The 25,714-nt window shown below is 43.5% G+C and overlaps 6 protein-coding genes across 8 annotated transcripts; 5 read left to right on the forward strand and 1 right to left on the reverse strand.

Annotated features, from left to right (window-relative positions):
- The first annotated feature begins 143 nt into the window (after positions 1-143).
- Bcpin4 lies at positions 144-4,325 on the forward strand. Of its 2 annotated transcripts, XM_024693900.1 has the most exons (5): positions 144-461; positions 529-1,568; positions 1,642-2,242; positions 2,291-3,187; positions 3,237-4,325. In XM_024693900.1, the coding sequence occupies exons 2-5, from the start codon at positions 1,221-1,223 to the stop codon at positions 3,281-3,283; spliced, it is 1,893 nt and encodes a 630-aa protein (XP_024549690.1). In that variant the 5' UTR covers positions 144-461; positions 529-1,220; the 3' UTR covers positions 3,284-4,325. The 2 variants fall into 2 exon arrangements, with proteins under 2 accessions (XP_024549690.1, XP_024549689.1); XM_024693901.1 differs by having other exon boundaries at positions 144-1,568.
- A 436-nt stretch (positions 4,326-4,761) lies between these two features.
- Positions 4,762-7,034, forward strand: BCIN_07g02110 (hypothetical protein). The gene has a single exon (XM_024693902.1). The coding sequence runs from the start codon at positions 4,870-4,872 to the stop codon at positions 6,502-6,504; it is 1,635 nt and encodes a 544-aa protein (XP_024549691.1). The 5' UTR covers positions 4,762-4,869; the 3' UTR covers positions 6,505-7,034.
- Positions 7,035-7,663: 629 nt separating this feature from the next.
- BCIN_07g02120 (hypothetical protein) lies at positions 7,664-12,138 on the forward strand. Its single transcript, XM_001558698.2, has 2 exons — positions 7,664-9,378; positions 9,443-12,138. Exons 1-2 carry the CDS (start codon positions 8,867-8,869, stop codon positions 11,184-11,186), a joined length of 2,256 nt encoding a protein of 751 aa, XP_001558748.2. The 5' UTR covers positions 7,664-8,866; the 3' UTR covers positions 11,187-12,138.
- A 4,504-nt stretch (positions 12,139-16,642) lies between these two features.
- BCIN_07g02130 (hypothetical protein) lies at positions 16,643-19,346 on the forward strand. The gene is made up of 3 exons (XM_024693903.1): positions 16,643-17,082; positions 17,279-17,831; positions 17,900-19,346. Exons 1-3 carry the CDS (start codon positions 16,985-16,987, stop codon positions 19,055-19,057), a joined length of 1,809 nt encoding a protein of 602 aa, XP_024549692.1. The 5' UTR covers positions 16,643-16,984; the 3' UTR covers positions 19,058-19,346.
- Positions 19,347-21,491: 2,145 nt separating this feature from the next.
- Positions 21,492-23,464, forward strand: BCIN_07g02140 (hypothetical protein). Its single transcript, XM_024693904.1, has 2 exons — positions 21,492-22,251; positions 22,308-23,464. Exons 1-2 carry the CDS (start codon positions 22,005-22,007, stop codon positions 23,420-23,422), a joined length of 1,362 nt encoding a protein of 453 aa, XP_024549693.1. The 5' UTR covers positions 21,492-22,004; the 3' UTR covers positions 23,423-23,464.
- A 20-nt stretch (positions 23,465-23,484) lies between these two features.
- Bchtz1 lies at positions 23,485-25,351 on the reverse strand. 2 transcript variants are annotated; one of them, XM_024693905.1, is made up of 4 exons: positions 25,254-25,351; positions 24,666-25,076; positions 24,132-24,263; positions 23,485-24,075 (listed from the first exon to the last, which is right to left on the reverse strand). In XM_024693905.1, exons 2-4 carry the CDS (start codon positions 24,774-24,776, stop codon positions 23,887-23,889), a joined length of 432 nt encoding a protein of 143 aa, XP_024549694.1. In that variant the 5' UTR covers positions 24,777-25,076; positions 25,254-25,351; the 3' UTR covers positions 23,485-23,886. The 2 variants fall into 2 exon arrangements, with proteins under 2 accessions (XP_024549694.1, XP_001558737.1); XM_001558687.2 differs by having other exon boundaries at positions 24,666-25,351.
- Between the last annotated feature and the right edge of the window lie 363 nt (positions 25,352-25,714).

Below are 25,714 nucleotides of genomic sequence, written 5' to 3' on the forward strand. Positions count from 1 at the left end.
TCTCCTGCAAAACTGTGTATATATATGTGTGTGTATATATTAACTTTATAGATATAACTAGGTATAGTTACATATATTACATATATTACATACATTACATACATTACATATAAATATAAACAAATAGAAGAGATTCCGAACAGACTCCCATTTAGATTAACAAATTTACTAGAATTACTAATAAACAAAAACATGCCATGCTCGCTATCTCTCGATCTATCTCTCTGCTCCCCTCGGTGTCTATCTAGATCCTGATCGATAATCAATCACATCTCCTACCTCGATTCGACACTTTTCTCGTCATCCCCTTTCCTCTTCCCCTTCCCCTTCCTCCTCCCCTCCCCCTTCAATTTTATGATCGTTGGAAGCGAGTCGGCCTAGGCATGTATGTGTGTATAGCACCGTACATCTGTACATCTCCATCTATCTGTGTGTGTCTGTACTTTATACTATAATCAGTCGTAGGTGCTAGGTATTGTGGATGGCGATGGTTTGAGGGCCTAGTAATCTAAACTAACCTCGTTCCAGATTAGCTCCATTAAGGAGTTACTTTCTGGCTTCTCTTCCCAGGTTTAATAAAATCATTAAAGCAGATTTCTCCCCTTCCATCATTTCATCACCTCGAAGAAAGTCTCTCTCCTCTCCTCTTCCATTCTGCATTCTTCCTCGATTCCCTCCCAACCCGCCGCCAGTACTCAGTGCTCCAGGATTAAAATCTTCCCAAGCTTGTCTGTTCGGCGTCGCTTCTCTTTTCTTCCATATAATGTCCAGAGCGACACTTGATCTATCCCTCGTTCTACTGTAGCCACAGGCCAATTTCACAATCTTCCAATTAACTTCTGGTCGCAATCTCCCCACAGTCAGGAGAGCGAACATACAGCCCCCCCCCCCCCCCCCCCCAGTACAAAATACCTATCGTCAGAATTATTATTCAACCACCCACATCAAAAATAATTTAAAAACTGCTCCAACATACCCGTCCGTGAGAATCTTGCCCACCCAAAGTCAGATACACCGCACACATCTCCCGCGAAAGAATCACGCATCGCGACTTGGTGCGAGAAATTATCATCTGAAGGCTCTTTTTTTCTCAGAATCTTCGGGGGTGCTACTGTGCGATCACTTCGGACTAAAGCTTTGACAAGCGTGCCCACCGGCTCCTTGCATCACAACAAACTTTTCTTTTCTCTTTCTTAACATTTCAAGAATATCTGCCACTCATGATGAGTCAACAGTATTCCGAGATGTTCCAGGATTACCCTCCAAACCGATCGCCAGCGAGCAGTCGAGGAGCTTATGGCAACATGACGCTTAATCGCCAGTCATCGCGACAATTTATGGACAATTATCAAGCACCTCTCCAAAATGCAGCCGGACTTTACGCTTCTGAAGACGCATCACAGTACAACGGAAACCAAGCCGGCTATAGAGGTCCTTCCAGCAACGTGAATTATGCCTACGAAAGTCAGACTTGGAACTATGGAGGTGCGAATGGAGCGAGTACAATGGGCACAGCAGGCCGTATGAGACCTCAACAACAACAAGCTCGCAGAGCTGAAATTCCATCTGTATGTTACCCCCTATATCATTTACGAATCGAATTTTGCGCGCCCCCTCGGATTTGAGCTGACAATTTCGTAGGGTTGGATGAACCCAGGTACTCCATCCCTCGGCGGTCCAATCACCCAATCTTCCTTACAACAGCATAACTTGTCTGGCATGTTTGAACAACCTCAGCATGCCCATCGTTCACCACCACCACCAAATCAGCAAAGCGACCACGAGGAGCTGATCCCAACCGCTATTGTCATTAAAAATATTCCTTTTGCCGTAAAGAAAGAACAGCTGACTGAAATGATGTCGAATATGGGATTGCCATTGCCATATGCCTTTAATTACCACTTTGATAATGGTGTTTTCAGGGGTTTGGCATTCGCCAACTTTACTGATGCTCGCGAAACGCAACAAGTCATCGATGCCTTGAATCACATGGACTTGCAAGGACGAAAGCTCCGAGTCGAGTACAAGAAGATGCTTCCAGCTGCAGAGCGCGATCGAATCGAACGTGACAAGAGAGAAAGACGCGGTCAACTTGAAGAGCAACATCGCGCACCAAATGTGATCTCCACAGGCTCCCTTCATACTGCAGGATCTATGACTTCTATGAATTCCGGCCTGAGAACGACATCCCCTTCACCTGTAAACATGCGTCAAAATGTTGCCGCCACCAATGGTACGGCTGGTTAGTGCTCATTCCTCCCTCTCGCGCACAAAACTAACATTCTTGCAGCAGAGTACGATTTAAATGATCCAACCACGTTGAACTACTACACTGAGCTGCTCTTCTTCAAACAAGACGCCGAAAGAGAAGTTTTAACATTCGCGCCTACAGTTTCTCCTGCCGATCGAAGGATAATCCACACCTTGGCTCACAACATGGGATTGGATCACCACTCCCAAGGGCATGGGGAACTCCGTCAAGTTCAAATTGTCAAGCCCAAGCTTGCCAGCCCACCTTTAAACCAAATTCAAGCTGGATATTACAACGAATCCCAACGTCGTGGGCTCAACCGAGCTGCGACGATCGATTTCAGTGAGCAGCGAGCCAACGACGCTGCCTACCAAATGCATACGCTCGGCCGACAAGGTTCCGGTCTTCTGGATATCCCAGGTTCCCCAGGGGTACGTGACCTGCTCAGTGGTGATCGTAATTTACGAACCGCCAAATCGTTTGCGGACTTGCGCTCTTACACGCCATCGCCTGTACCATCTTCGGCGAGCTTTCCAGCTAATATGACCCAGAATATCGCTAGGTTCCAAGGCAACGATTATGGTCTCGGATCAGTTACAGGTGGAACTCCTAACTTGACTCCTACCTCTGCAGGACCCTTGGGTCTTAGAGATGACGCATTCCTTGCCAACGGCATGAGCAACATGTCACTTGCATATGATCGTCAACCCCGTTCGAACGCGCCCGGACGCATTGGCCAAGAAAGAGATAGCTACACATCGAATGCTGGTCCCATTGGAAGCCAGCGTCCAGTTAATGGAAGCCTCGAAGATAGCAGCTCCAGAAATGGATCAAGCGCGGTTCCAGAGAGACAACCGAGAGGCCCTACTAGTGATCAATGGGGATCAGGGTTTTCTCGCAACAGACAAAATGGTCATGGTAGCAAAAGTAGTGATGGTAAGTTGTGTTAATCAATACTGAAAATATCTAGCTAACCGAAAGTCAGATTCTTCTGAGCGAAATGGATTCACCTCCGCATCTCGGTTCATGTAATACTCCCCAAGAGATTTACGACGTTACGAACATTAGAGCAATTGACGCGATCTATTCCCACCTATTACAACGTCAAACTACGGGCAGCGGCGTTTAGTTGTCACCCCATTTCCCTCGGCGGAAACACGTTCTCTTCCATGCGATCTTTTCAGAGCTTCTGATTTGCCTCAAAATAGGCTTGTCAAGCTCGGCTCTTGTTACTGTAATTACACTTGTGACCTTGAGCTCCCGATTGGGAGCCCTTGGGCTCTAGACCTATTCTTGCTCGCGGTATATACAAATTTTGCTTAATACTATCACCGATTGGCTTCCGCGAACGACGACATATAACGAATCAACTAGGATACCATTAAATCGACTGGGCAACCTTGACGATAAACGCTACTATGACTTCCTTTCGGTATCCATCAAAACTAGGATCCGGATTATTTTAACGTCTTTGGACGATGAATCCGATAATAACCGGGGCTCGCCACACCCCTTTTCTACCCACGATTGACGACCGTAACGTCTTGTCATGCTATAAAATTATAAAAATTACCTTGGTCTGATATTCCATATATCGACTCCAACCAGCATCGATATTTACTCGCTGGTTCTCGAGTTGAATTTACAGGGCTGATTGAGGAATACGAAATCATTGTACTTTACTTGTTTACTGCTCCTCTAGGTCATCGAAGTTGGAAAATTCTTGTACTGTTGTTGCTGGGACTATTAGAGCTTCAGAAGGGGGGTTTGAAGGCCATATGTGCATGTTTGATTTCAGGGTGTGTTAGGTTCTGACTCTTATTGGATGGAAAACGGAGTAGGACTTCAATGCACCCTTTGCGCTTGAATTTGTGCTGCAACTGATATTATCATGTTATCACGGCGTCTGGCGGTGGGGAAATAATAGGATATAAGGAAAACAATCACTCATCGCCTACTCTATTTTGTTGTTTTATGTTTTGTGACCAGTTGTTATTCTTGACTCGATACATTCCTATCTCAAATTTTTCTATCGACCACATTGTGACTATCCTCTTGACAATATAGATCCCGATTGTTTCCTGTCCTTCACCGCTGTTTCGATATCACTCGGGCTGGGACTTCCGTTCCGTACGGAAGGTTACTTTGCATCCGAGCCCCTTGGCTTGACATACATACATATGTTGAACAGCAGAAGTTGAAACATTCCCATGTGGTTCAAGGATGTTGTCTGTGACAGATGGGAATTGGTATCATCGAACGTTTGAGAAATATATCCTAGATGAAGCAATAGTGTGTTGATTGGATGTGATGAGATGTGCTTCGTGAATCAGATTGGCAAAAGGAATCTGGAATGAAAGTTGAAGGGATATAGATGGACAGTCAGTTGAACTACTAATGTGAATCTTGATTGGTTATTGGAGCTGATTGGCAGTTGAGGTTTCTTATCCAATCTTACCTATGCTTTGAATAAGAGGATTATGTAAGCTTGAGCTTACCCTAGCTCCATTGAAATTCAGTCAGAAGTCAAATAATTGATTGACATCTTTTCCATCGCATCCAACACATCTCACAAGGCCTCATTAATTTGTCGGACTTGATCCTTTGTACAGCTCAATATGTCATCACTCTACAACCTCGAACCTCAACCTACTGCATCATGCATTCTACACACCACCTCTGGCGACATCTCTCTCGAGCTCTGGGCGCAACAAATTCCCCTCGCATCGCGCAATTTCCTGCAGCATTGCCTCGATGGCTATTACGATAATACGGTGTTTCATCGACTGGTGCCGGGCTTCATTCTGCAAGGTGGTGACCCTACAGGTACTGGATCTGGTGGAGAATCGATTTACGATGGCGGCGCATTTTCCGAAGAAAATGGCGTGTGGCCGATGGAAGAGCGAAAAGGTCAAAATGCGGGATCGAGAGGAGTGGGATTCAAGGACGAGTTCCATAGCAGGATAAAATATAATCGGAGAGGATTGTTGGGGATGGCAAATGAAGGGAAGGATACGAATGGGAGTCAGTTCTTTTTGACTCTTGGAGATACGCCTGAGTTGATGGGGAAGAATACGTTGTTTGGGAGGGTGGAGGGAGAGACGATATATAATTTGGCGAGGATGGGGGAGGCAGAGTGTGGAGAGGGAGAGAGACCGTTGTATCCTACGAAGATTACGGGGGTGGAGATTTTGGTGAATCCGTTTAAAGACATGGTTAGGAGGGAGAGGGTTGCAAAAATTGCGGTTCCCGAGAAGAAGGCTCCAGAAAAGAAGAAGAAGAGGAAAGCTGGGAAACAGTTGTTGAGTTTTGGGGATGATGGGGAGGAAGGGGTGGAACAACCAGTTGTCAAGAAAAAAGCGAAATTCGATACGAGGGTTGTAATGGACGATGGAACTGCAGATAATGAACCGGAACCGGAACCTAAGGCTAAATCCGCATCGAGAAAGAAGGCTCCCAAAGCACGATCATCGGAATCTCCTCAATCGTCACCGGAACCCGAAGCAAGAGCACCTCCCAAACCGTTGCCCAATAGAGCCGCAAAACTCGAACGAGATATTTCTTCCTCTCCAGAGCCTCAAGTTGAAAAGGTTGCCTCTTTGCTAGATCGCACAAATGCGCAAATAGCGGAACTAAAAGCATCCATGAAGCGAAATGTTCAAACAGCTCCCGAGCCTGAGAAGAAGAAATCCGCTTTGGAAGCCATGATTCCAGCAACATCTGTTCGTGGACGAAAGCGCAATGCAAATGGAAAATCAAATGCTAGTAACGATCAAGCATCTCTAGATATCTTACGAGCATTTCGAGAGAAACTGGAGACTGCACCACCTGAAAAGGAAGTGGCTAAGCCTGTATCACATGACGAAGCTGAATCTAAACACGAGGAAAATGGAACAAACGATGATGAAGAAGCTGCATTGTGCGATTTACACTTTATTGCAAATTGTCAGTCTTGTCAATCATGGGAAGCGCAAGGGGAAGAAGAAGAGGAAGAAGATTTCAATGACAAAGGGTGGATGTCTCATGCGTTGAGTTTCAAGGAGGACAAATTAGGCAAGGATCTCAGTTATAGGAAGAAAGCCGAAGAAGAATTGGTGGTTATTGATCCTAGAGAGAAAGCTAAATCGCTGAGGGAGGAAATGAAGGCGAAAAGAGATGCGAAAGCTGGAGGTTCGACGGGTAGAGAATGGGATATCAAGCGGAACGAGAAATTAGCGAGAGGATCGGCTTTGGCTGGGAGAGGAGCTAAGTAAGACTCTGCATGGCAATGATGATGAGAGAAAGTTTGAAAATGGTTCACATGACGAAAAGGTCTGAGATGGCTGAAAGAGAGATCTTTCTGGTTGTGATTCTGGAAGCCAAATTGACGCTTCAGTGGTTTCCTCCGAAGTGATGCAGATGATGCGACGGTGAACAATGAAGATGATGAAATAGGCGACTTGTCGAAAGAAGAAGAATTGATGAGGTAAAGAGAGGAGAGAATGGAGGTGATCTGGATCTCTTGGCAGTCCGTGGGACCACGGCTGTGGTGACAGTTTACAAGGATAACCATGAAGTAGAAAGTTCTCCAAGCAAACTATTTGGATCAATATTTCAGATTTCAAAGAAAAGTTTCGAGCGTAGCGAGCTATGGGGGTTTGGGGGCTTGCCCCCATTAATTGGAATATAGATAGATAGGAGGAGGTTGAATGAAAATGAAAATGAAGTTGGAATTAATTTTATCTTGAGGATATAGATTTTATTTTTATTTTTTTTGGATAAAATTATTACTCGAAAGGTTCTCAAACGTAGAATGTGTCCATCCACGTATGATAGGAAAAGATGAAATGATAAGTGCCAATAGTATGGTACCGAGAATTGCCTAGGTAGGTAGGTAAGAGTCCGTTTATGATACTGATATGGATATGGATTTGGATATGAGTTTGGATTAGGAACTCCGGACTCCTTTTGTTATGTTATGTGATGCAGGAGGGGAGCGTGATGGATTGATTATTATTCATTTTATTATTCTGACTCTGGGCAGAAGATATGTGATATATTTGTGAGTTATCTGGATGGATAGAGATTAGATCTAGATGGATATTTTAATAACTTGGGTCAAGTAGGTGTTTGCATCGAGGTAGTTGTTTCTATGTGAACTGTACGAATTGTATTATGTTGTATTGAATTGTATGTATATATGTTTGGTTATTAAAATTTGTTATTTATTATTTATGATTGTTTATTGTTGTATTGTATCTCCTTGTCCGTTAGGCTAGTGCACTCACTTAAGTTGTTCCCCGCTTAGCTCACCCACCCACCGACCGAGCTAGGCTAGGCTAGGAATAAGTATTATATAATTGAAGAGTGAAAATCCGTGATGTCCTGGCGATTTATCGATCATGATCAGAGGATGGGACTTGTGCTTGGGGTGAGGTGGAAGGTGGTGTGGGTGTGTATGGGTGTGCATGTATGGGTGATGGGAGAGGAGAAGGGAAAAAGACAGATGATGGATGGTTTGATTGGTCAGCCTTGTTGTGTATTAGTCAGCATTGTCATCATCGATTGAAAGCTGGGGGGTGAAATTTCTGAAGGCTGATGGGTGAGTGAAGACTGAAGACGGAATTTTACTGATTGGCTTGGGGAGAGAGAGGGAGAGAGAGAGAGAGTACGTGCTAGATAGATACATGCTCCGGAGATTCGGATTCGCAGGCGAGAGTAGATGTGTATGTGTATGTATATGTATATGTATATGTATATGTATATGTATATAAATAGAGAGCAACTATGCGTATATACAAGAGGGAGAGAGGGAGCGAGAAAGAGAGATATGAAGTCTCCACTCACCTCCTCGACCTAGGTATCTTTCCTCTCTCGATGAAAAACACATCCATCAACCGCAGATTCGATAGAGAGAGGAGGAATCCATATGGAAAATAAACTACACAACACAACTGAACTTTAATCTAATAAAACTTATAAAAATGGCTTCACTTCCCATGCAACTGAGATTCCCATCGTTCTCTTCCCACAATTAGTCCTCTCCAGGGTGAAGAAATCAATCACAAACCGAACAATCAAGCAAAACACACAACGAAGAGAGGAATATCAACTTTATCAACTTGCATCATACATAACCCCACCACCTATTTCCACCCCCTTCAACCTTTGTTTTGAAACAATCACTTATTCTAAGAATCATCTCAACACATCTACCATTGACTCACATCTTCCGTCCATACCTTTGATCCGCCATCGTCATTTATAGATACCTTCAATCCTTCCTGCACAATTCCATCGACCCATCGTGCCGAGCCTCTACCAGAATCTCCCGCGACAATCGCAAAAAATTCAAAGGCAAACATTTTCCACTTCCACCATAGAGCAGTCCATTTATCTTCGAGTTTGGCGTCGCACATCTATCCTCTGCTTGAAGTCGCTAGGGAGGCTGCAGGTAGCCTCGACTTTGGACCCGTGAATCGTTTGCTACGGCACCACAATACCGCTGCTCGATTTCCATTTCTACTCAACAGCTCACTCCTCCACCTTCACCTGCCCTTCTACCTACTTCTACAACGACAGCTACACATCCGGTAAAATCACTTCCACGCCCATTCCGCACACACGCCTCATCGAATGTATTCTCCTCATATGTCTTCCACCAATCCCAGAAAAAGAGCTGCACCGGGAGCCTCGTCTACTATTCAAACACCGCAGATGCAACAAACATATAATGCAGGTACCCAGTTACCTAGTGCCGAATTCTTGCGCTGGAATCAAAACTCTGATTCTCAGAATTTCGCAGATCCCACCGCGAGCAATTACATGAATATGTTTGGAGCGAATGCCGGCCTACCGCAAACGACCACTGGCTTTGACCATTCCATTGCCGCGCAAACTCATTCTACACAATTGGCTCGCCGTCCGAATGTGAATAACAATCGCCAACTGGTTGCGCCGCGGACGTACGACGGTTCGGCTGATGCTTGGGGACCTTTTGACGATTCGATGATGGATTTACAGAATGGGCATGGGGTGAATGGGGAAAACGATGATATTGAAGCTTTGGAGGAAAAGGCTGCGATTGCGAAAAGAGATGCTCAGTCAAAGAGAAAACAGATCCCACCATTTGTGCAGAAGCTAAGCAGGTAAGCGCTTCATCTTTTGCGAGCTTCTCGTGGGATTGTTTGCGCTAACTTTCTTCCTTGATAGCTTCCTTGACGAATCGAAGAATACGGAACTTATACGATGGTCTGATCGAGGTGATTCGTTTGTGGTGTTGGATGAAGATGAGTTTGCGAAAACGTTGATTCCGGAATTGTTTAAGCACAATAATTATGCCTCTTTCGTGCGACAACTTAACATGTATGGCTTCCACAAGAGAGTAGGACTTTCCGACAATTCGATGAAGGCGAGTGAGAGGAAAAATAAGAGCCCGAGTGAATATTACAATCCTTACTTCAAGCGTGGACATCCAAATCTTCTATGGCTCATTAATAAACCGAAGGGTGGAACGAATAAGATTCGAAAGGAGGGGCCTAGAAGAGGAAAGGCTGAGGAGATGGGAGATGGGGATAGTGATGATGAAGCAAGAGATATTGAAGAATTTGGTCAGAGTAATTACACCAACAATGCCGCCACACATCGAGCAATATCAGCCGCGCCGGAATCTGGGCCATTACAACGACGAGAGATTGCAGTGGTCCAGGGCCAAATCTCTGATATTCAAAAACAACAAAATACCATTTCACAAGCCATTGCACGCCTGAGAAAGGATCATAATCAACTCTATCAACAAGCCATCGCGTTTCAAAATCTTCATGAACGTCATGAGAGTTCGATCAATGCTATTCTCACATTTCTTGCTACGGTTTACAACAGAAGTTTGGATGGACAAGGAGCTGAAAATATTACTCGGATGTTTCAAACTGGGTTAAATCAACAAGGTCCACATCAACAACAAGGCAATGTTGTGGATATCGGTGATCTTGGAACTCCTCAGCAGCAACAACCAGCTGGAAGTGTCAGTCCGGTCATTCGTAAAACTCAAAAGTTATTGACAGCAGGACCACCGGAACGAGAAAGTAGTCGAGTGACCGAGGCTTCAACCGCTAATTCTAGTCCAAGGAATCAGTATTCTACTCCACGTTCCGGAACAGTTGAAGAGCTTTTCGAATCTCCCAGTGATAGTACGACAACGAAGACTGAACCGCAAAGAGATATGTTGAACATTATTCAAAACGCTAATTCACAAAGTCGACCCGAGAATAATGTCATGGACTTTCCGGATATGCTCACACATTACGAAAACGCCAATGGCAATTCCCCGCTCACCTCGGAACAGCGCAGCAACATGCTTAATATCATTGCTAGCACTTCATCAGCTCCAGGTTCCAACAATGCACTGGTGAGCCCGGCACCTCAAGCTCCGGATCTAGCACAAATGGCCTACACTCAAGCTGAGATTGAAAACTTGATGGGGTTACAACAACAGCAGAGTGATCGTATCGCAAGTCTCTCTGCAAATCTTACACCTCTCAGTCCTTCTGGTTCTATTCCTGGTGTTCAAGGCGACTCATATTTTAATGGTGCTGAATCTATTGATCCTCATAATTCACATCTGGATTTAGATAAATTTTTCGACTCCCAGGCGTTTTATAGTGGAGGTAGTCCCGGAAATCCGAGTTTTAACTTTGATGATTTTGGTAATGGGGTCGATGGGAGTGGGTATGGTGGTGGAGAAAGTCATTTTGATGTTGGTATGGATGGTGTGAATGATGGAAGTGTGAATGGTAACGGATCGAATGGGAATGGAGCGAGTAGGATTGTGGAGACGGTAGCGAGTAGCGAGTCGACGAGTCCAGCGGAAGATGCAATGGGAGATGGGAATGGAAATTCGAATGGAAATAGTAATGTGAATGACAACGCTAGTAATAAGCGGAGGCGGAAGATTTGAGGATGGAAGAATGAGTGGATGAGAGATAGTGCGAAATGCGAAAATTATGGATGGGATAAGATGTTAAGGCTGGTGTCATAGGGCGTTTTTTCCATGGAAATGGAGTGGTTTAGGTGGAATGGATGGGTGGATACTCTGAGTGGATTGATAGTTGCGGGCGGATATTGCGTTGGTCGATTTTTACCTTTTTAGATTCTGGCTTGTGGGGTTCTCTACATGCTTATTTTAGTTCAGGCCATTTCTCTGTCGAGGTGAAATGGAATGGAACGGTATTGCATGAGAGAGAAGCGAGGAAAAGGAAAAGGGAGAAAGGAGAAAATTCATGTTCATATTCATATCATACTATTGGGGATGGGGGTGGATATTTGAATTTGAACAATGCCAAAGGGAAGATGGTATGCTGCTAGCGGTAGTAGTGGTGAGGGGGATTTTGGGGTGGATGGGAGTTTCCTTTCCTTTAGGGAGAGATGCGGGCATAGCTTGCATGCATGCATGCATGGCGTTTTACCTTTTGTACCTTGGGGTTTTACTTTTATCAAATCTGAAGATGTTTGATTGATCACATATCTCTTGCTTTGCTTGTCTTGTCTTTCGTTCTTTCGTTTTTGTTGCGGTCGTGAGGGAAGATGGGGTGGGATTGATTGGTGGGATGGATGGATGCATGGACGCATGAATGGATGGAATGGGGAATAGGGAATTGTTATGTAGAGGTTACTTGCTTGGCTACATACATACCTACCTACCTACCTATCTAGTAACAAAACAAGGGAGAAAGAAAGAAAGAAAGAAAGAAAGTAAGAACCTGCTTGAGAAGTAAGTGAGTGTGATGGTTTATATCAATCAGTGTTGATTAGTATTAAAGATTAGCATTAAAGATATATTGATATGATATTAAGAGATCAACAGATCACTATTGAATGAAGAATAGAAAGAATATGAGTAGTGTAAAAGATGTATTGATGTTTGGATTATTTTATTTTATTTTATTTTATTTTTTTTTTTTTTTTTTTTTTTTATTTTTTTTTTTTTTTTTTTTTGGATATGTTTGTGATGTATGTGTGGATGTATGTGTAAGTGTTGTGATAGTGGAATATTAAGGATAATGAAATAGTAATGGTGATGTAGTATGATGTATGAGTATGAAATTGATTGATCTTTACACTTTGTTCTCTTTTTGGGGGGTGGGGAGGGGAGAGAAAGGAGAAGGGAGGAGAGGGATTCAGAAGGGAGAAATTTGTATATACATATTGATCCATGGTTGGGTAGCTAGCTAACTGGTAATTAGATGGATTTATATGAGATATGATATGGTATGATATGACATGATGAGATGATTTTTTATATTTACATGTGTGTATGTTGGTGAAAAGTATTAATTTGTGGGGTTTGTATATATGAGGTGAATTGGAGGGGGGGGGGGAGGTAGAGATGAAGATGAAGAGGTGGTGGAGATGTCTGTGTGTACTTTGAGATTTAGGGTTTGAGATTTGAGATTCGAATAGAGGGATGGTTGTTTGGGGATGGGAGTAGATGATGGATAATGAGTGATTCGGGTTGAGATTTGAGATTTGAGATTTGTGGATGTGGATGTGGATGTGGATGGGTGTTCATACCCAATTATCATTATTGAACATCGTTTGAAAAATGGTTGAGGGGATGAAGGAGGGAGGGATATCTTCGATGGAGAAATAGGTTAGGCTGATCTTTCTAGGGGATGGAATGGAATGGATGGATGGATGGATGGATGGAAGAAAGCAGAGTATTATTCTTTATTGCTTCCTCTTCTTCTTCTTCTTCTTCTTCTTCTTCTTCTTCTTCTTCTTCTTCTTCTTCTTCTTCTTCTTCTTCTTCTTCTTCTTCTTCTTCTTCTTCTTCTTCTTCTTCTTCTTCTTCTTCTTCTTCTTCTTCTTCTTCTTCTTCTTCTTCTTCTTCTTCTTCCCCTCCTCCTCCTCCTCCTCCTCCAGCAGAGACTGAATTTCGCTCTTCGTTGAAATGGATAATAAGTTATCTATACCTATAAAACTCTTGAGATTTTGAAGGAGGCTTTTCGTTGAAATCTATCCGAGTAGCGTGGTTGTTCGATGAATTTTAAGAGTAGGACCTACATAGATAGTAAAACATCGTTGCGGTTCTTACGTTGTAATTCTACCATATCGAATTCTCACAACGGTTCATCAGTCCTGTAAACGATGAGTAGAGAGATATCTTTAAGAATCGGTAATCCGAGGCATCGGAATGCCAAGATCGGTAGATGCGTGAAGGTTCGATAGAAATCTATTGGTTGGACCCTCAATGAGGTGAATTTTGGAAAAGGTGCACTGCTTCTCCTTTTCTGGTGAAGCTGGGTGTGGTTGGTGATTTCACTTGACCATCGGCCTCTCGTCGCTTTCTCTCGACTTCTCGTCTCTAATCATAAAGACGCAGATGACCATGGAGGTTTTGACTGATAGATACTAGGACATGGAACAGTAATTGAACATCACTTAGTGTTGGCAATGACGGTATGATATCCTAGCGCCATACATCACTGATGATATTTACGCTCATCATATTTCCAATCCCACGGTTTTCATGCTACCTATCACCATTTGGATATGTCCAATACTAGAAGCAGACACAGATACCGATTTCAATCAGATATTCGCTTATATCTCCATATGATTGGTATAATAGGTGCTTCCAAAAGAAGAGCGAGTACGCGAATGAACATCAGCACGTCATCAATCTACTCCAATCTGCCTTTCCATAGCCATCTCAACCCAGGAGATTAGATGTACCAGTCGATGCGGCGAAGGTTTCGCAGATGACTATTCTGTATCTAGCTCATCGTATTCCGAGAGGCGGTTTCGAGAGTCGCCGATGTGAGGTTGTGGCTAGAGCAAGGACTCGAATCCAGATGATTGAAGGTGACAACTAGATAAGAGCGTGGGATTGCAAACATGAGATTTCCGTCATCCTTCGTCATGCTCTGCGTAGTCTCATTTACTGAAAGGTTGACTTTTGGAAATTGGAATGCATAAGAATTAGGCACCGACTTAAGATATCCAAGTTTAGACCTGCGGACCTCTTCTTAGTCATTGCGGAGTCAAGGAATATAACTAAATATCAAAGTAATTGGATGACAGGATTATATATAACTTTGCAGACTGATCATTCGATTTATTCCCATGGAAAGTTAGAGGACGGGGCGTAGGATGATAATATGGAGGATTGAAATTTGTTGTCCTTTCACCATGAGCTTCTATTAGTTTGAAGCGAATTCTCATGCTTTCCTAGTTAGGATATCGTATTTTGGACAAATAGTTCACAGGGTCCCTACGAGCTTGCAAGCATCGCACTGTCATATTTTCGTACATCCGTAGATCCACAACCTGATATTGCTGACTTGGTCTGACATGGCAAGTTCCGTTTCCAATCTCAAGATCCATGACTTTGATGAAGATTTGAATGCTTCGAATAAATTCGGTTCCTGCAAGGTGATTGACAAGGTAGGGACAATAGAAGGTGTTCTTCAGGAAAATCCTCCATTCGAGCATATTACCAAATCTTTATAGTTAACTTCAATACCCCATGCCTGGTATGTGATTCCCGGAGAACATCACGGGTGGCTGAACACCAAAAAACCAATCTCACGTTGATTAATCAATTCCCCCGCATTTAATCATGTAACATGGGGGACAACGGCGATTGGGAATCGTCTTCATTTGCATGTTGTACAACACCATTTGCAACACCATTTGCAACGAATTTAGAAAGATTATGTCAGGATACCAAACGGATTTGGCCTTGTGGTGCATGAACATGAGTTTAATAAATGCTTCGATGGCGACGAATATTTAGTCATGCCTAATTATTGTACTTGAAACGATTCAAAATGAAAATTACCAGCGGCATGTATGCCCCATAAGAAAAGTTCTTGGCGGTCAACGTATACACACGCCCAGACAATACAGTGCTTACTGTGTGGCTAAACATTTTGCACTGCATTACCATGAATTTGCGACGTCAGAAACCTATGACGATCCTGCGTAAGCGGCGGACGAAGTGAAAAGAGTAAGGGCTCGTCGATACGGCAAAACAACAAGTTGCTAGTTCTCGTAAGATTGTAACTGCCACCAAGAGCTCTTCTTAACGGAAATCATATACTCATCCAGGACATTGTCTTTGTTTTCTTTGCGATTTAAAAAATTGAGCTGAACTTCTGTAAATCATGTGTCGTGCTGGACCTCGGAATATCCATGGACCTTGAGTTGATCTTTCCTGTGCCGAATTTATTAACATAAGGAGGAGCAAGGCAAATGAAGCTCATACCAGTAATGTGAAGCGAGAAAAGTATTTCGGACGATATATAAAGTGATGGTTGGTTACACCCGATACTTTCTTGTATATTTTTAGCGAATTGTGACTATTGCTTACTGCATTGTGCATTTATTCCAATTAAGCTTATTACTACCGCTAATAAACTCCTAAAGTGTCGATATCATCGCGGTTATCAATTCGAGCTAGTTCTCAATTTTGATGGGGCGCCTATCGATAAGATAAAAAGGTTCTGGCACGAGTTATGTGAGCTTTGCAGATCTGAGGCTTGGCCACCAGCCAGACAGATAGAGGGGTGCCAAAATCCGAGTTCAAAGTTCGTCTATCTTTGGAACAGACGGATAACTCTGTGGACATCGTGCTTGGAGTAAACTCCAGGAGGCGATTTAACGTTCGCAAAATGATCCGAGCCGTTATCTTGTGGCTGACACAACCAATGAGTTGCGGGGAGGAGGAGGATAGCAATATCAATATAAAGTAAAGTGGTCATCTCGCTGTGAATACATCCATTCTTAGGTCAACCAAAAATGGATTGTAATACGGCATAACAATACTCCATGTGTATGAAGCACTTCATTGGTTTTTGAACAGACGTGGTAAATTGATTGGCGGATTTAAGGGGCTAGAGAAAAAACGTGATAGTACAGCCCGGAAAAATGGAGACAAATACAATCTGATTATTGTATGCGTGCTGCCCTGCATCTCGGATAGGTTTCTACATTGAGTAGAAGTTCGGTAGGGTAATAATAAATACACAACTGCGAGAAAGGGAACATTTGAAGAGTCTCGCTACTCTGTTAGCCGGGAGTTCGAATGAGAGAGGGAAGTTCCGTTCACTAAACGGTCCGTTGATATCTTACGATGTTCAATTCTCATTGTATCTCAAGATCCTAAGCTTCTCCAAATATGGTTATAGCCTTAAACCCAAAGTTTGGTTCTTGGGATAGCTCGCTGTAAATATGATTGGCTAGCTCGTTCATCTTCCACGAAAACGTCAAGGGGTGGTGGACCCTGCTATGCCTGTCGAGAATGCCTGTTCCATATGCGCCCATAGTTCCCATTTGGAACGGCAATCCCGGTATCTCCAAGACCAGCGCAGTGTGGAGTCCAATACCATGATGTTAAATTCCAAAGAATTTGGCTAATGGATACTTCGCCATCCGTTCATGGTCATATAAGGCGACCGGTCAGTAAATTAATCGAGTGGATCATTTGTAGCTTAACCTGGCCATACTTGAACATAAAGTAAATAGTATATGAATCGCTGAATTAATTATCTGCGAGAAAATCCATCTCCCATTTTGCTCATAAGCCTGTCCAGCCAGCACACTATCATCGAAATCTTTATATCAAGCAACTATCAGGACTGGTTAGCTGATCATAAATCCTTGACCGTAACACATGAATGTGTGAGAATTGTGAAAGTGTATGGAGAGCCATCTCGATTGAGTAGTCATCAACATTCGCTATCATCTTTCAAAATGGTTGAAGTTTCGACAAAACAGGTTATAAAGAAGGAGCTTCCTAAACGCTCTCGGGCATTCAGCACAAGAGCTAAGACGGGCTGCAAAACTTGCAAGTGAGTCCACATTTCACATCTTGCTTTCTTGATTTCGATCAGTTCCGAATAGGCCAAAATACTCTTTTGGTAGCTGGGATCTCATTTGATGATACATCATCAATATTAGAGCCACCCATTCTCTAAGTTTCTTCTAGAAAACACCGTCAAACCCAGACTTTGTGCACGAACCCATCAACTGACATCTTTCTTGTAGGGTTCGCCATGTAAAATGCGACGAAGGGAGACCTGGATGTAGGAAATGTGCTGCAACAGGTCGTCAATGTGACGGCTATGCTCATTGCACGCCTAGTCCAAACCCCAAACCCAGTGCGCTTTCGTCTTCAATCGTCCCGAAATCTTCCAGCCGTGCTACACATCAACTACCTACAATAGTTCCCGACTTTTTGTCCCCGTCGCTAGCTGTCAGTGACCAGGAACAACATTCGTTCCACTTTTTCCACACACAAACTGCGCCTCAGCTTAGCGGTTGCTTTGGCTCAAAGTTCTGGGATTATTTCGTTCTACAAGCTTCACATCGTGAGCCGGCTGTACGACATGCAGCTATTGCGCTCGGGTCTTTACATGAGAGGTTTGAGTTGGAAGATAGATTTATCTCCAAGGTAAGGTACGATACTGAGGAAAATTCCTTTGCCGTACGTCAATATGTGAAGGCAATAAATTGTCTAGTGCAACCGAACATGTCCAAGCATACATGTAAGTCGGCAAATATCGCGTTAACAACCTGCATACTATTCATATGCTTCGAGGTAAGTGTCTTCATAACTTCCACTGATTTGTTTGAATTTTCGAATCCCAACTTATGATGCATCTGAAGACTTTAAGAGGGCACCACAACTCTGCTCTGGCGCATATCGACGGCGGAGTGAAGATATTTTCAGAGCTACAGGTCTCCGGACACTCAGCTCCTATTTCACATGATCTGCCTGAAGATCATATTCCCGTCTCAATATTCCGTATGTTATTCGGCAGATTAGATACACAAGCCTCGGTTTTAACTTCGAGGGCACGCATAATTGATGGCGAATCTGGGTCTTCACCAAACTCTATTCCAGACAGATTTTTGAATATTGAACAAGCGCGCGAGGCAATGGAATCAATTTGGACATATAGCGCAAGGAATCTTCTATCTTGTTCCATGTATAATGGCGTTCCCCTTCCTCTCCCTACCAGCCAGGAAACCAAATTTCAATTGTTGGCTCATCTCGAGAATTGGAACCGAGCGTTTGAGTCATTTTCATGCATGTCAACCGAAAGAGGTAATGTTGAGATAGTCAGCCCAATGGAAATGAGGGCAAGAGACCTTCTCCGCCTACACAAAACCATGACTCAAATATTGGTCACGACATCCACAACACATTCTGCGAGGTTTAACGAATCGAGTGAGCTACTTTGGGACGATTTTCAGTTGGAATTCGAGGCGATGGTAAATTGGGCATCCGAGATCATCCGTACGCCATCAGATATCCAGATAGGAGGTCGTAAAGCCGCAAGTTTCACACTAGACAGCGAAATACTACAGCCCTTGTTCTTGATAGCCACGAAATGTCGACATAGACGCATAAGAAACAAAGCTATCCTGTTACTAAACCAGGCTGATAGGCAGGAAGGTCTATGGAACAGTCTGTTAACTGCAAAAGTGGCCGAGAGGATCCGAGAGATTGAAGAGAGTGGATTGGGCGAGATGGTAGCAATAGTTCCAGAATCAAATCGCCTACGAAATATCGATATGAAGTTTGAATTTGAAGGTTATAATGGAAGAAGAGCTTGGCTTGGATATAGGACTTTCTCTGCGTACGAGAGCGGAGAATGGATCCAAATTCATGAACGCAACACCCCGTCTGAGACGTTCAAAACACCGAGTGGGTCGGGAGATTCGTCTTTTCAGGTTCATGATATTCAAAGAATTGAAAGAAGCAGGGAACACTCCTTCGAATCAGCATGGAGAGTCAGTATCAAATCAGAATCGTTTTAAATCTGGCGCAGAATTGGAGCTGGTAATATCTCAATATCGATCGTGTTCATACGGCAGGAATGGATATTCGAATAGAATAATGAACTAGACAATGTATCCAGAAAATGCATACAAGAAATCACCACTTCCAATGTATATCCATTGACCTCAGAAAGGTGGAACTATGTGAAGACAAGACCAAGTCAATCCAGCATATCCTAACATACTCAGTATGAAGGTACCAGAAACTAGATCTCCAAGTTGCTTTAACAATGGGGTGGCTTGCATCCAAATTCCACACCAGAACCCACCCCCGCACTGAGAGTTATTGGCAGACGTGGTGGATCCGAATCACGGTGACATTCAAATGCAGGGCCGCAAAGGAGTGTGATGGCTTACAGATTGATCGATGCCTATTTACTGTGTATGGTTTCATCGAAGCAATCATTTACCTTGCAAATATGAGCTATCAGTAAACGCTAATTACAGACGTCTCAATCAATGCTACTCTGACAAGCAAGGGGGCACGTACGTACGTATATGTAACAAGGGTGGACAATAAGCCGCATAATTGCTGCTCGCAAGAAGTTTCAATATATCATTATAGGGCCATCGGATACAGATATTACTGCTCGATTCTTCGAACACCATCAGAATGCCGTCATTGTTCTAGACCACTCAGTTTCTTTTGATTTTGCCCAGCAGATGAGGTGGTGTCTCCGAATCTGAGTGGATATTGGAATGTGAGATTCTGGAGACTGTTCCAATCCGATATTCAAGATTGTTGGACTCGGTTGACAATTGATGAATGATAACGACAATGGCCCGGGTAGTGTACCGACGTCAAGAGACATCAAGCATCACAGTCGGATTATCGCTACGCGTCACGTGGTGATATTATGTAACCTAATCACCTCTCTTATTATACATTATCCTCTACTGTTTTCCAGCATTCCTTTCCTGTATGCTTCGCTTCATAATTCAATTTCACCGAAAGTTTCAACTCTCTGAACTACATGATCTTGATGATCCAAGCATCCGAATTATTGGTTATGCAAACAGAATGGTGTTGATTCTAGATTTGGATCATTTTTGAAAGTGCTTCACGAATAGTTCGTGCCTTGAAGAAGTTTGGGAGCTGTTTTTGTCAACCACAATGTCATTTCAGAGATTGCTCAGCCTCAACTATCCGACTTCCAAGCATTTGTATTGAACTTCGAAATCTTGTATCTAACTCCCATCTGTCACATGATAGATACCTCTGCATATCGGGGTTGCTATTTTCTTGACTCGCATGTCCATTCATAACCTACGCAACGGCTTTCAAGCACGAGATACTTTGAGAATGCTTGCTGTATGCCTCAAATTGATTCTTGGCTATCGAATCCTGGTGTCTTAAATACCCAAATGAATAAAGCAGCATGGCTATGCAGCGATTCCCATACTCTGGAACTTCTGTTGGGTTTCTAGAAACTGGATTTTGCAGCACTGGAGAAATTGGACTTTCGGGACCATCATACTTCTCGGTTTCATCTATCGCAAACACTACAGCATATCACCTATCCTATACAGAGACAGTCTATTCATAGACTAAGAAAGAACGTACAGAAACACGCAACCTCTCCTATCATACATCACACAGCTTATACCTTCGAAATCACCGACACTGAAGAATCTACAGCACATGGTATATTGAACGCAGGGTTTAAGAACTCGTACTGACATGCCGACCATAGTCATAAAGCACCTATATATTGAAGATATCGACGTCAAGACCATGTCAAAGCCATTTCAACCCTGATACTGTCTTCTTGGGATACGTGATTGCTCAGCACTCGCTGTTACGTTACGGTGCTGGTTAAAAACAATCGACCACCCGAGACCGGGCGGTGGACCACCAACAACCAGAAAGCGACCCAACAGGATCGCAGAGCTTTGAAACCAAAAACATGAGGGAGCCCAACTTCGCTTTGTGTCTAGTGACTTCGAATGTTGGAAACTCAACACCGATGTTCAGATATGTTGATCTGAATATTGAGCCACCAGAATTATAGTTCAGAGCACAGTTGATCGGGCAGTTTGGTTTAACCTACATACCATCGGACTTGGCAACGCTTGAATTATCTCATATGTTATGTTACATCCGATGGGTTGTTAGTCGAATGTCCCAATAAGTTATCTAGAAACTCATTACGAGCAGGAATATCGATAACATACCAACTTGTATGATGCTTACTGGCCTACGTTAGCCCACCATCCAACCAATAACTTTCGTATCGCTTTTGAAACGTCATTTTGAATCCTTCTCATTCCAACATTATTTATTTCTTTGTTGCCCATCTAACATTGGTAAACTACACACATCTCTAATCTAGTTAGAGGGAATAGTTATCTGAAAGAAATCACGCCTCACAAACAAAGACGGCTCAACAGCAAATGGGAAACCTGACCAAATGGTTGAAAATGAGGGGATTTTGAAAAGCGTATCTTCAATTGCTCATCTATAGAGGTTCTCATTTCTCTTTCAATTGCTTGTTTTTCCTCTAGTTTCCTGTCATTCTATCTCACCTTTTTGATTAGCAAATAAGGATTACCATTTGAATTGATTGGCCTTTTTGAATCTTGCTATTGACATTGTGGTCGGAGCCTCAGGGTATTCTAACACGGCTCTCGTTTCGAAGAATTGCTGCTACGGTGACGGAATGTGTGACTGAAGACCTGGAAAGTTTCCCGAGAAGAACACCGAAGTTATACTTGGAACCCTTAGAGCTTCACCATCGACCCCGCTGGCGTTGAATGAGTTTCTCCAGTACGCAGGAACGAATACATTGTTGAAATAGCTTCCCAGTAACGAACAAAGAAATATTCGGTCGGACATCAATATCCATTCTATCTCGTTTCTCCACAGGTCCGCGCATCAATAATTCATCATTGATCGACAACTTCAACGAGGATATCATAATAAGGTATGATGGATCGCCGACCACCATATATAACTGTACCCAGCTATCCCTCTCTTCTCAAACATGGAACATCCCACCCCTCGCCTCTTTCCCCCCTAACTCCACCTCGACGACTCCATCAACGCAGCCTGCTACCCAGCCCACCCATCTCGCCACATCTTCACAAACCCTCACCTCCAATACCTTACCCATGGATTTGGCGCTGTCACATATGTCACTCCGTTTATCGTCTTGGAGTCACCCGTCGCTGCCGTAAGATTTACTCATTTCCCCTCATGCACTTCACCTACTAATCGTGTACTCTATAGTCGAAGATGGCCATTACTTCTGTTCCATGCCCACTCCACCCCCATCCCCACAGACTGCCTCTCCCGTATCCCCATCTCCCTCCACTAGCTCCCTTTCTTCCCTGATTCCCCCCAAAAGGAAAAAGAAGCGCCGTCGCCAACCCCGTGGCTGCCGCGCCGAATTTGACTACACAGGCTGGGAACATTACAACCACTGGCGACGGGACATCTCTCTCCTGAAAACCGAATCTCGTTCCCTGCACAACCCACACTTCATCCCTCCATTAAAGATAGGCAAAGATTGTTACCGCGACTGCGATTTCCCCTCGGAATGTCAAACCCTACACTTACGACCGGCAGTAACCCCCAAAACGCGACAAAAAAGCGAGCCGGAGTTAATTTTCCCCATTTCTCCCATCAGTGCCGAGGAACGTCAACGCATAGATGATGAACGAGAAGATCAACAGTTGATATTTGATATAGCAGCTACTACACCCCCAGCTACTCGTGCTCATGGCGAATTCCACAATTCCGCAAATCTCATGCCCGATATCTTGTCTCCCGATTTAAGTATGCTCGTTGAGCGCGAACGACGCAAGAGTTTGGAAGCGGAGAAACGCGGATTAGAGCACGAGGCACAATTTATTGTCAGTCCTCTAACAAGCCATACCGCCTTTGGGGATATAAATTATAGCGGTAGTGGATCTACGAGTCCGAAAGGAAAAGAGCGTGAAAATGAAAGACAGGAAGCGAAAGATGGTTTGGGAGTCTCGTATCCTCCTGAGCTAGATGATCTAGCAGGAGAAGAAGAAACAGAAGAGAATGAACAGGGATATGTGAGAGAATTCATACGGGTGAAGAAACGGAAAAGTATTGCGAAGATTGAACAGCTCACGGGATTGAGGTTATCAGAAGTACAGTATGGAAAAATGGTAGGAGAGGTGGTGGATGGAGATTCGGAGGGATCGATGGTGGGAGAGGGAGAGGGAAGCATAAGTCGGCGAGCTAGTGTAGAGATTGAAAGTCCACCCAGCAGTCCGTTGAAGATTTTTTATACAGTAGAGGATAGTGATGATGAGGATGATCTTGATGAGGTCACCCCTTGGGATGAACATAGGAGGAAGCATATTCGATAATGGTCCACATTTGTTTAATTCGAGTAACTTTGTGGACCTGCAACTGGGAGGTCCTTTGAGAATGTGTATGTTGCGAATTGCCAGAATGTATAACATCTAGCATTGGGTTGGTATCCAGAGTACCGCATAATTATTTTTAACATCACATTTACTGTTGTAAAGTTGAAGTAATATCCGATCTCATTCAAAATCGATAATAGTACATCGGCCTGAAGTGATTCCACAACAATCCAGAGAGAAGTCGTACCGAATTGTGCCTCATTCATGGATCAACGCATGTAGCCCTTTATAATCCTATCTCGTAGTCCGATCCATGATAAGTAATCAATTCCATTATGAAACCAAGCAAAAAGTAGATATCCCCAAGACACCATCAAACTCTGAACCCTTAGAAAGAGAAGAAGGAAATAGCGCAAAAAAAAAGGAGTGCGTAAATATATCGTAGACGTGTTTGTTTGCGATAATCATGCGGACTCGATAGTCTTCTTCTTCTTCTGTTCTACCTTCAAAAGTAAAGCGCGGTTTATGTGTGGTAGCACACCTCCGAAGGCGATAGTTGCGCGAATGAGGGTATCGAGTTCTTCGTCACCGCGAATGGCAAGTTGTAGATGGCGGGGTGTGATGCGCTTGACTTTGAGATCCTTGGCAGCGTTCTAAATTGATCAGTGGATGCTTTTTTACGCAGTTGTTGGATATGGATGAAGCTTACTCCTGCGAGCTCAAGTACCTCAGCAGTTAGGTATTCTAGGACCGCTGTAACATAGACTGCAGCCTTTGCTCCCACGCGCATCTTATTTTGGGTGTTGTTCTTCAAGAAACGCTTGACACGACCGCAAGGAAACTATATCCCAAGCTTGTCAGCATATTACAAGTTTAACAATTAATGCGCAATTCAGAACAAAGAGAGAAGTATTTCGAAATCGAGGTTTTCCAAGGATGAGAAAATTTATCTCGCGTATGCGTATGCATGTCTTGTTGATATTCGGTGCGCGTCGAAAAGACCTCCTCGACGGAGCTTTGAAAAGACAGTTGGGTCATGGATAGGAATCCGTAGTCATCGAGATTGATGTGCATCGCGACTGTTGGTAAATGTTCCAAGGGATTGTTCGCAGATCGAAAGTTGACGCGACTTGGTGGGGTGTAGCTATTGTAAAAATCGTAGTTTCCGTCTCTCTCCGGATCGAAGCACAACATTTCACAGTGGGAACGAAAAAATAAATTGCAAAGTTTGCGCAATACTAACCTGAAGACCGGCTTTGCTTGAATGACTCTGTTGCTTCTTGTTTCCATCTGCGCCAACCTTGCCTCCAGCAGATGACTTTCCACCAGAAGATTTTCCTTTTCCGCCGGCCATTGTAAAATATTGAGAATAAACCTAAATATTAAGGTGGAGGTTGATGTATGAGATGTAAGTTTTGATGTTTTTTGAATTATGAGTCTCTATGTTGATGTTTGACAGGAAGAAGGCGCGTTGATTTGAGAAGTGACAGTAATAAGATATAAGGTATGTAGCCGTTCTTTGCTCGATTGGAATCCTTGATGATGACTGGTAGCCGAAGCGAGGCTTGTGTGAATCTGGAAAGATGAGAGTTCCAAGAGGAGAGAAGAAGTGGAAAAGCGACAGCAATACTTGGCTGAGTAGCTTTTGAACTTACTAGAAGGATAGAGCATGCGATAGTTATCATATGTAGATGTATACATGATAGATGGAGATGGTGGTGAAAGAGATATATGGAGATTATGTAGGAACTCTCACTACCACGAGGAACCATGATTTCGCCATACGGTGGCTACTTTCATGGCAGCCCCACGTTAACGATGAGAGACTTACCTGTGGAGCCGTAAGATGCAGACGAAATAGACGCAGAGATCAAGGAGAGTTGTTAAGTATTCATAAAGCTGCCATGGTTTGATGTTTGTCGTTGATTCAACAACGATCTGGAGGGGGAATCTATGAACCTGAGGATTGGATCACGTGCCAATTGACGCACGGATCATTTTGGGGATTTGACCTGGGGATTAATCCGATGACATCCTTAATTATTACTCGCATATTCTTGGCCTGTACGTGCTGGCCTTGACAAATTGTGCCACTTTTATCATAACTGCACTCACATTGTCCCTCACGGTTGAATTGTCTGATAATCATTTTCCACATTGCCATGTACAGCTTTGAGCTTGTATTGTATCTAGTATGCATACAACATGTAGAACAAGCATCATCTGTACGTCATCCTGTGCAATACAATGAACACTGCAATCTACATAGCTTGTCTAAGCAAGAAATCTGAC

Source organism: Botrytis cinerea, chromosome 7 (assembly GCF_000143535.2).
Source record: "Botrytis cinerea B05.10 chromosome 7, complete sequence".
NCBI lineage: Eukaryota > Fungi > Ascomycota > Leotiomycetes > Helotiales > Sclerotiniaceae > Botrytis > Botrytis cinerea.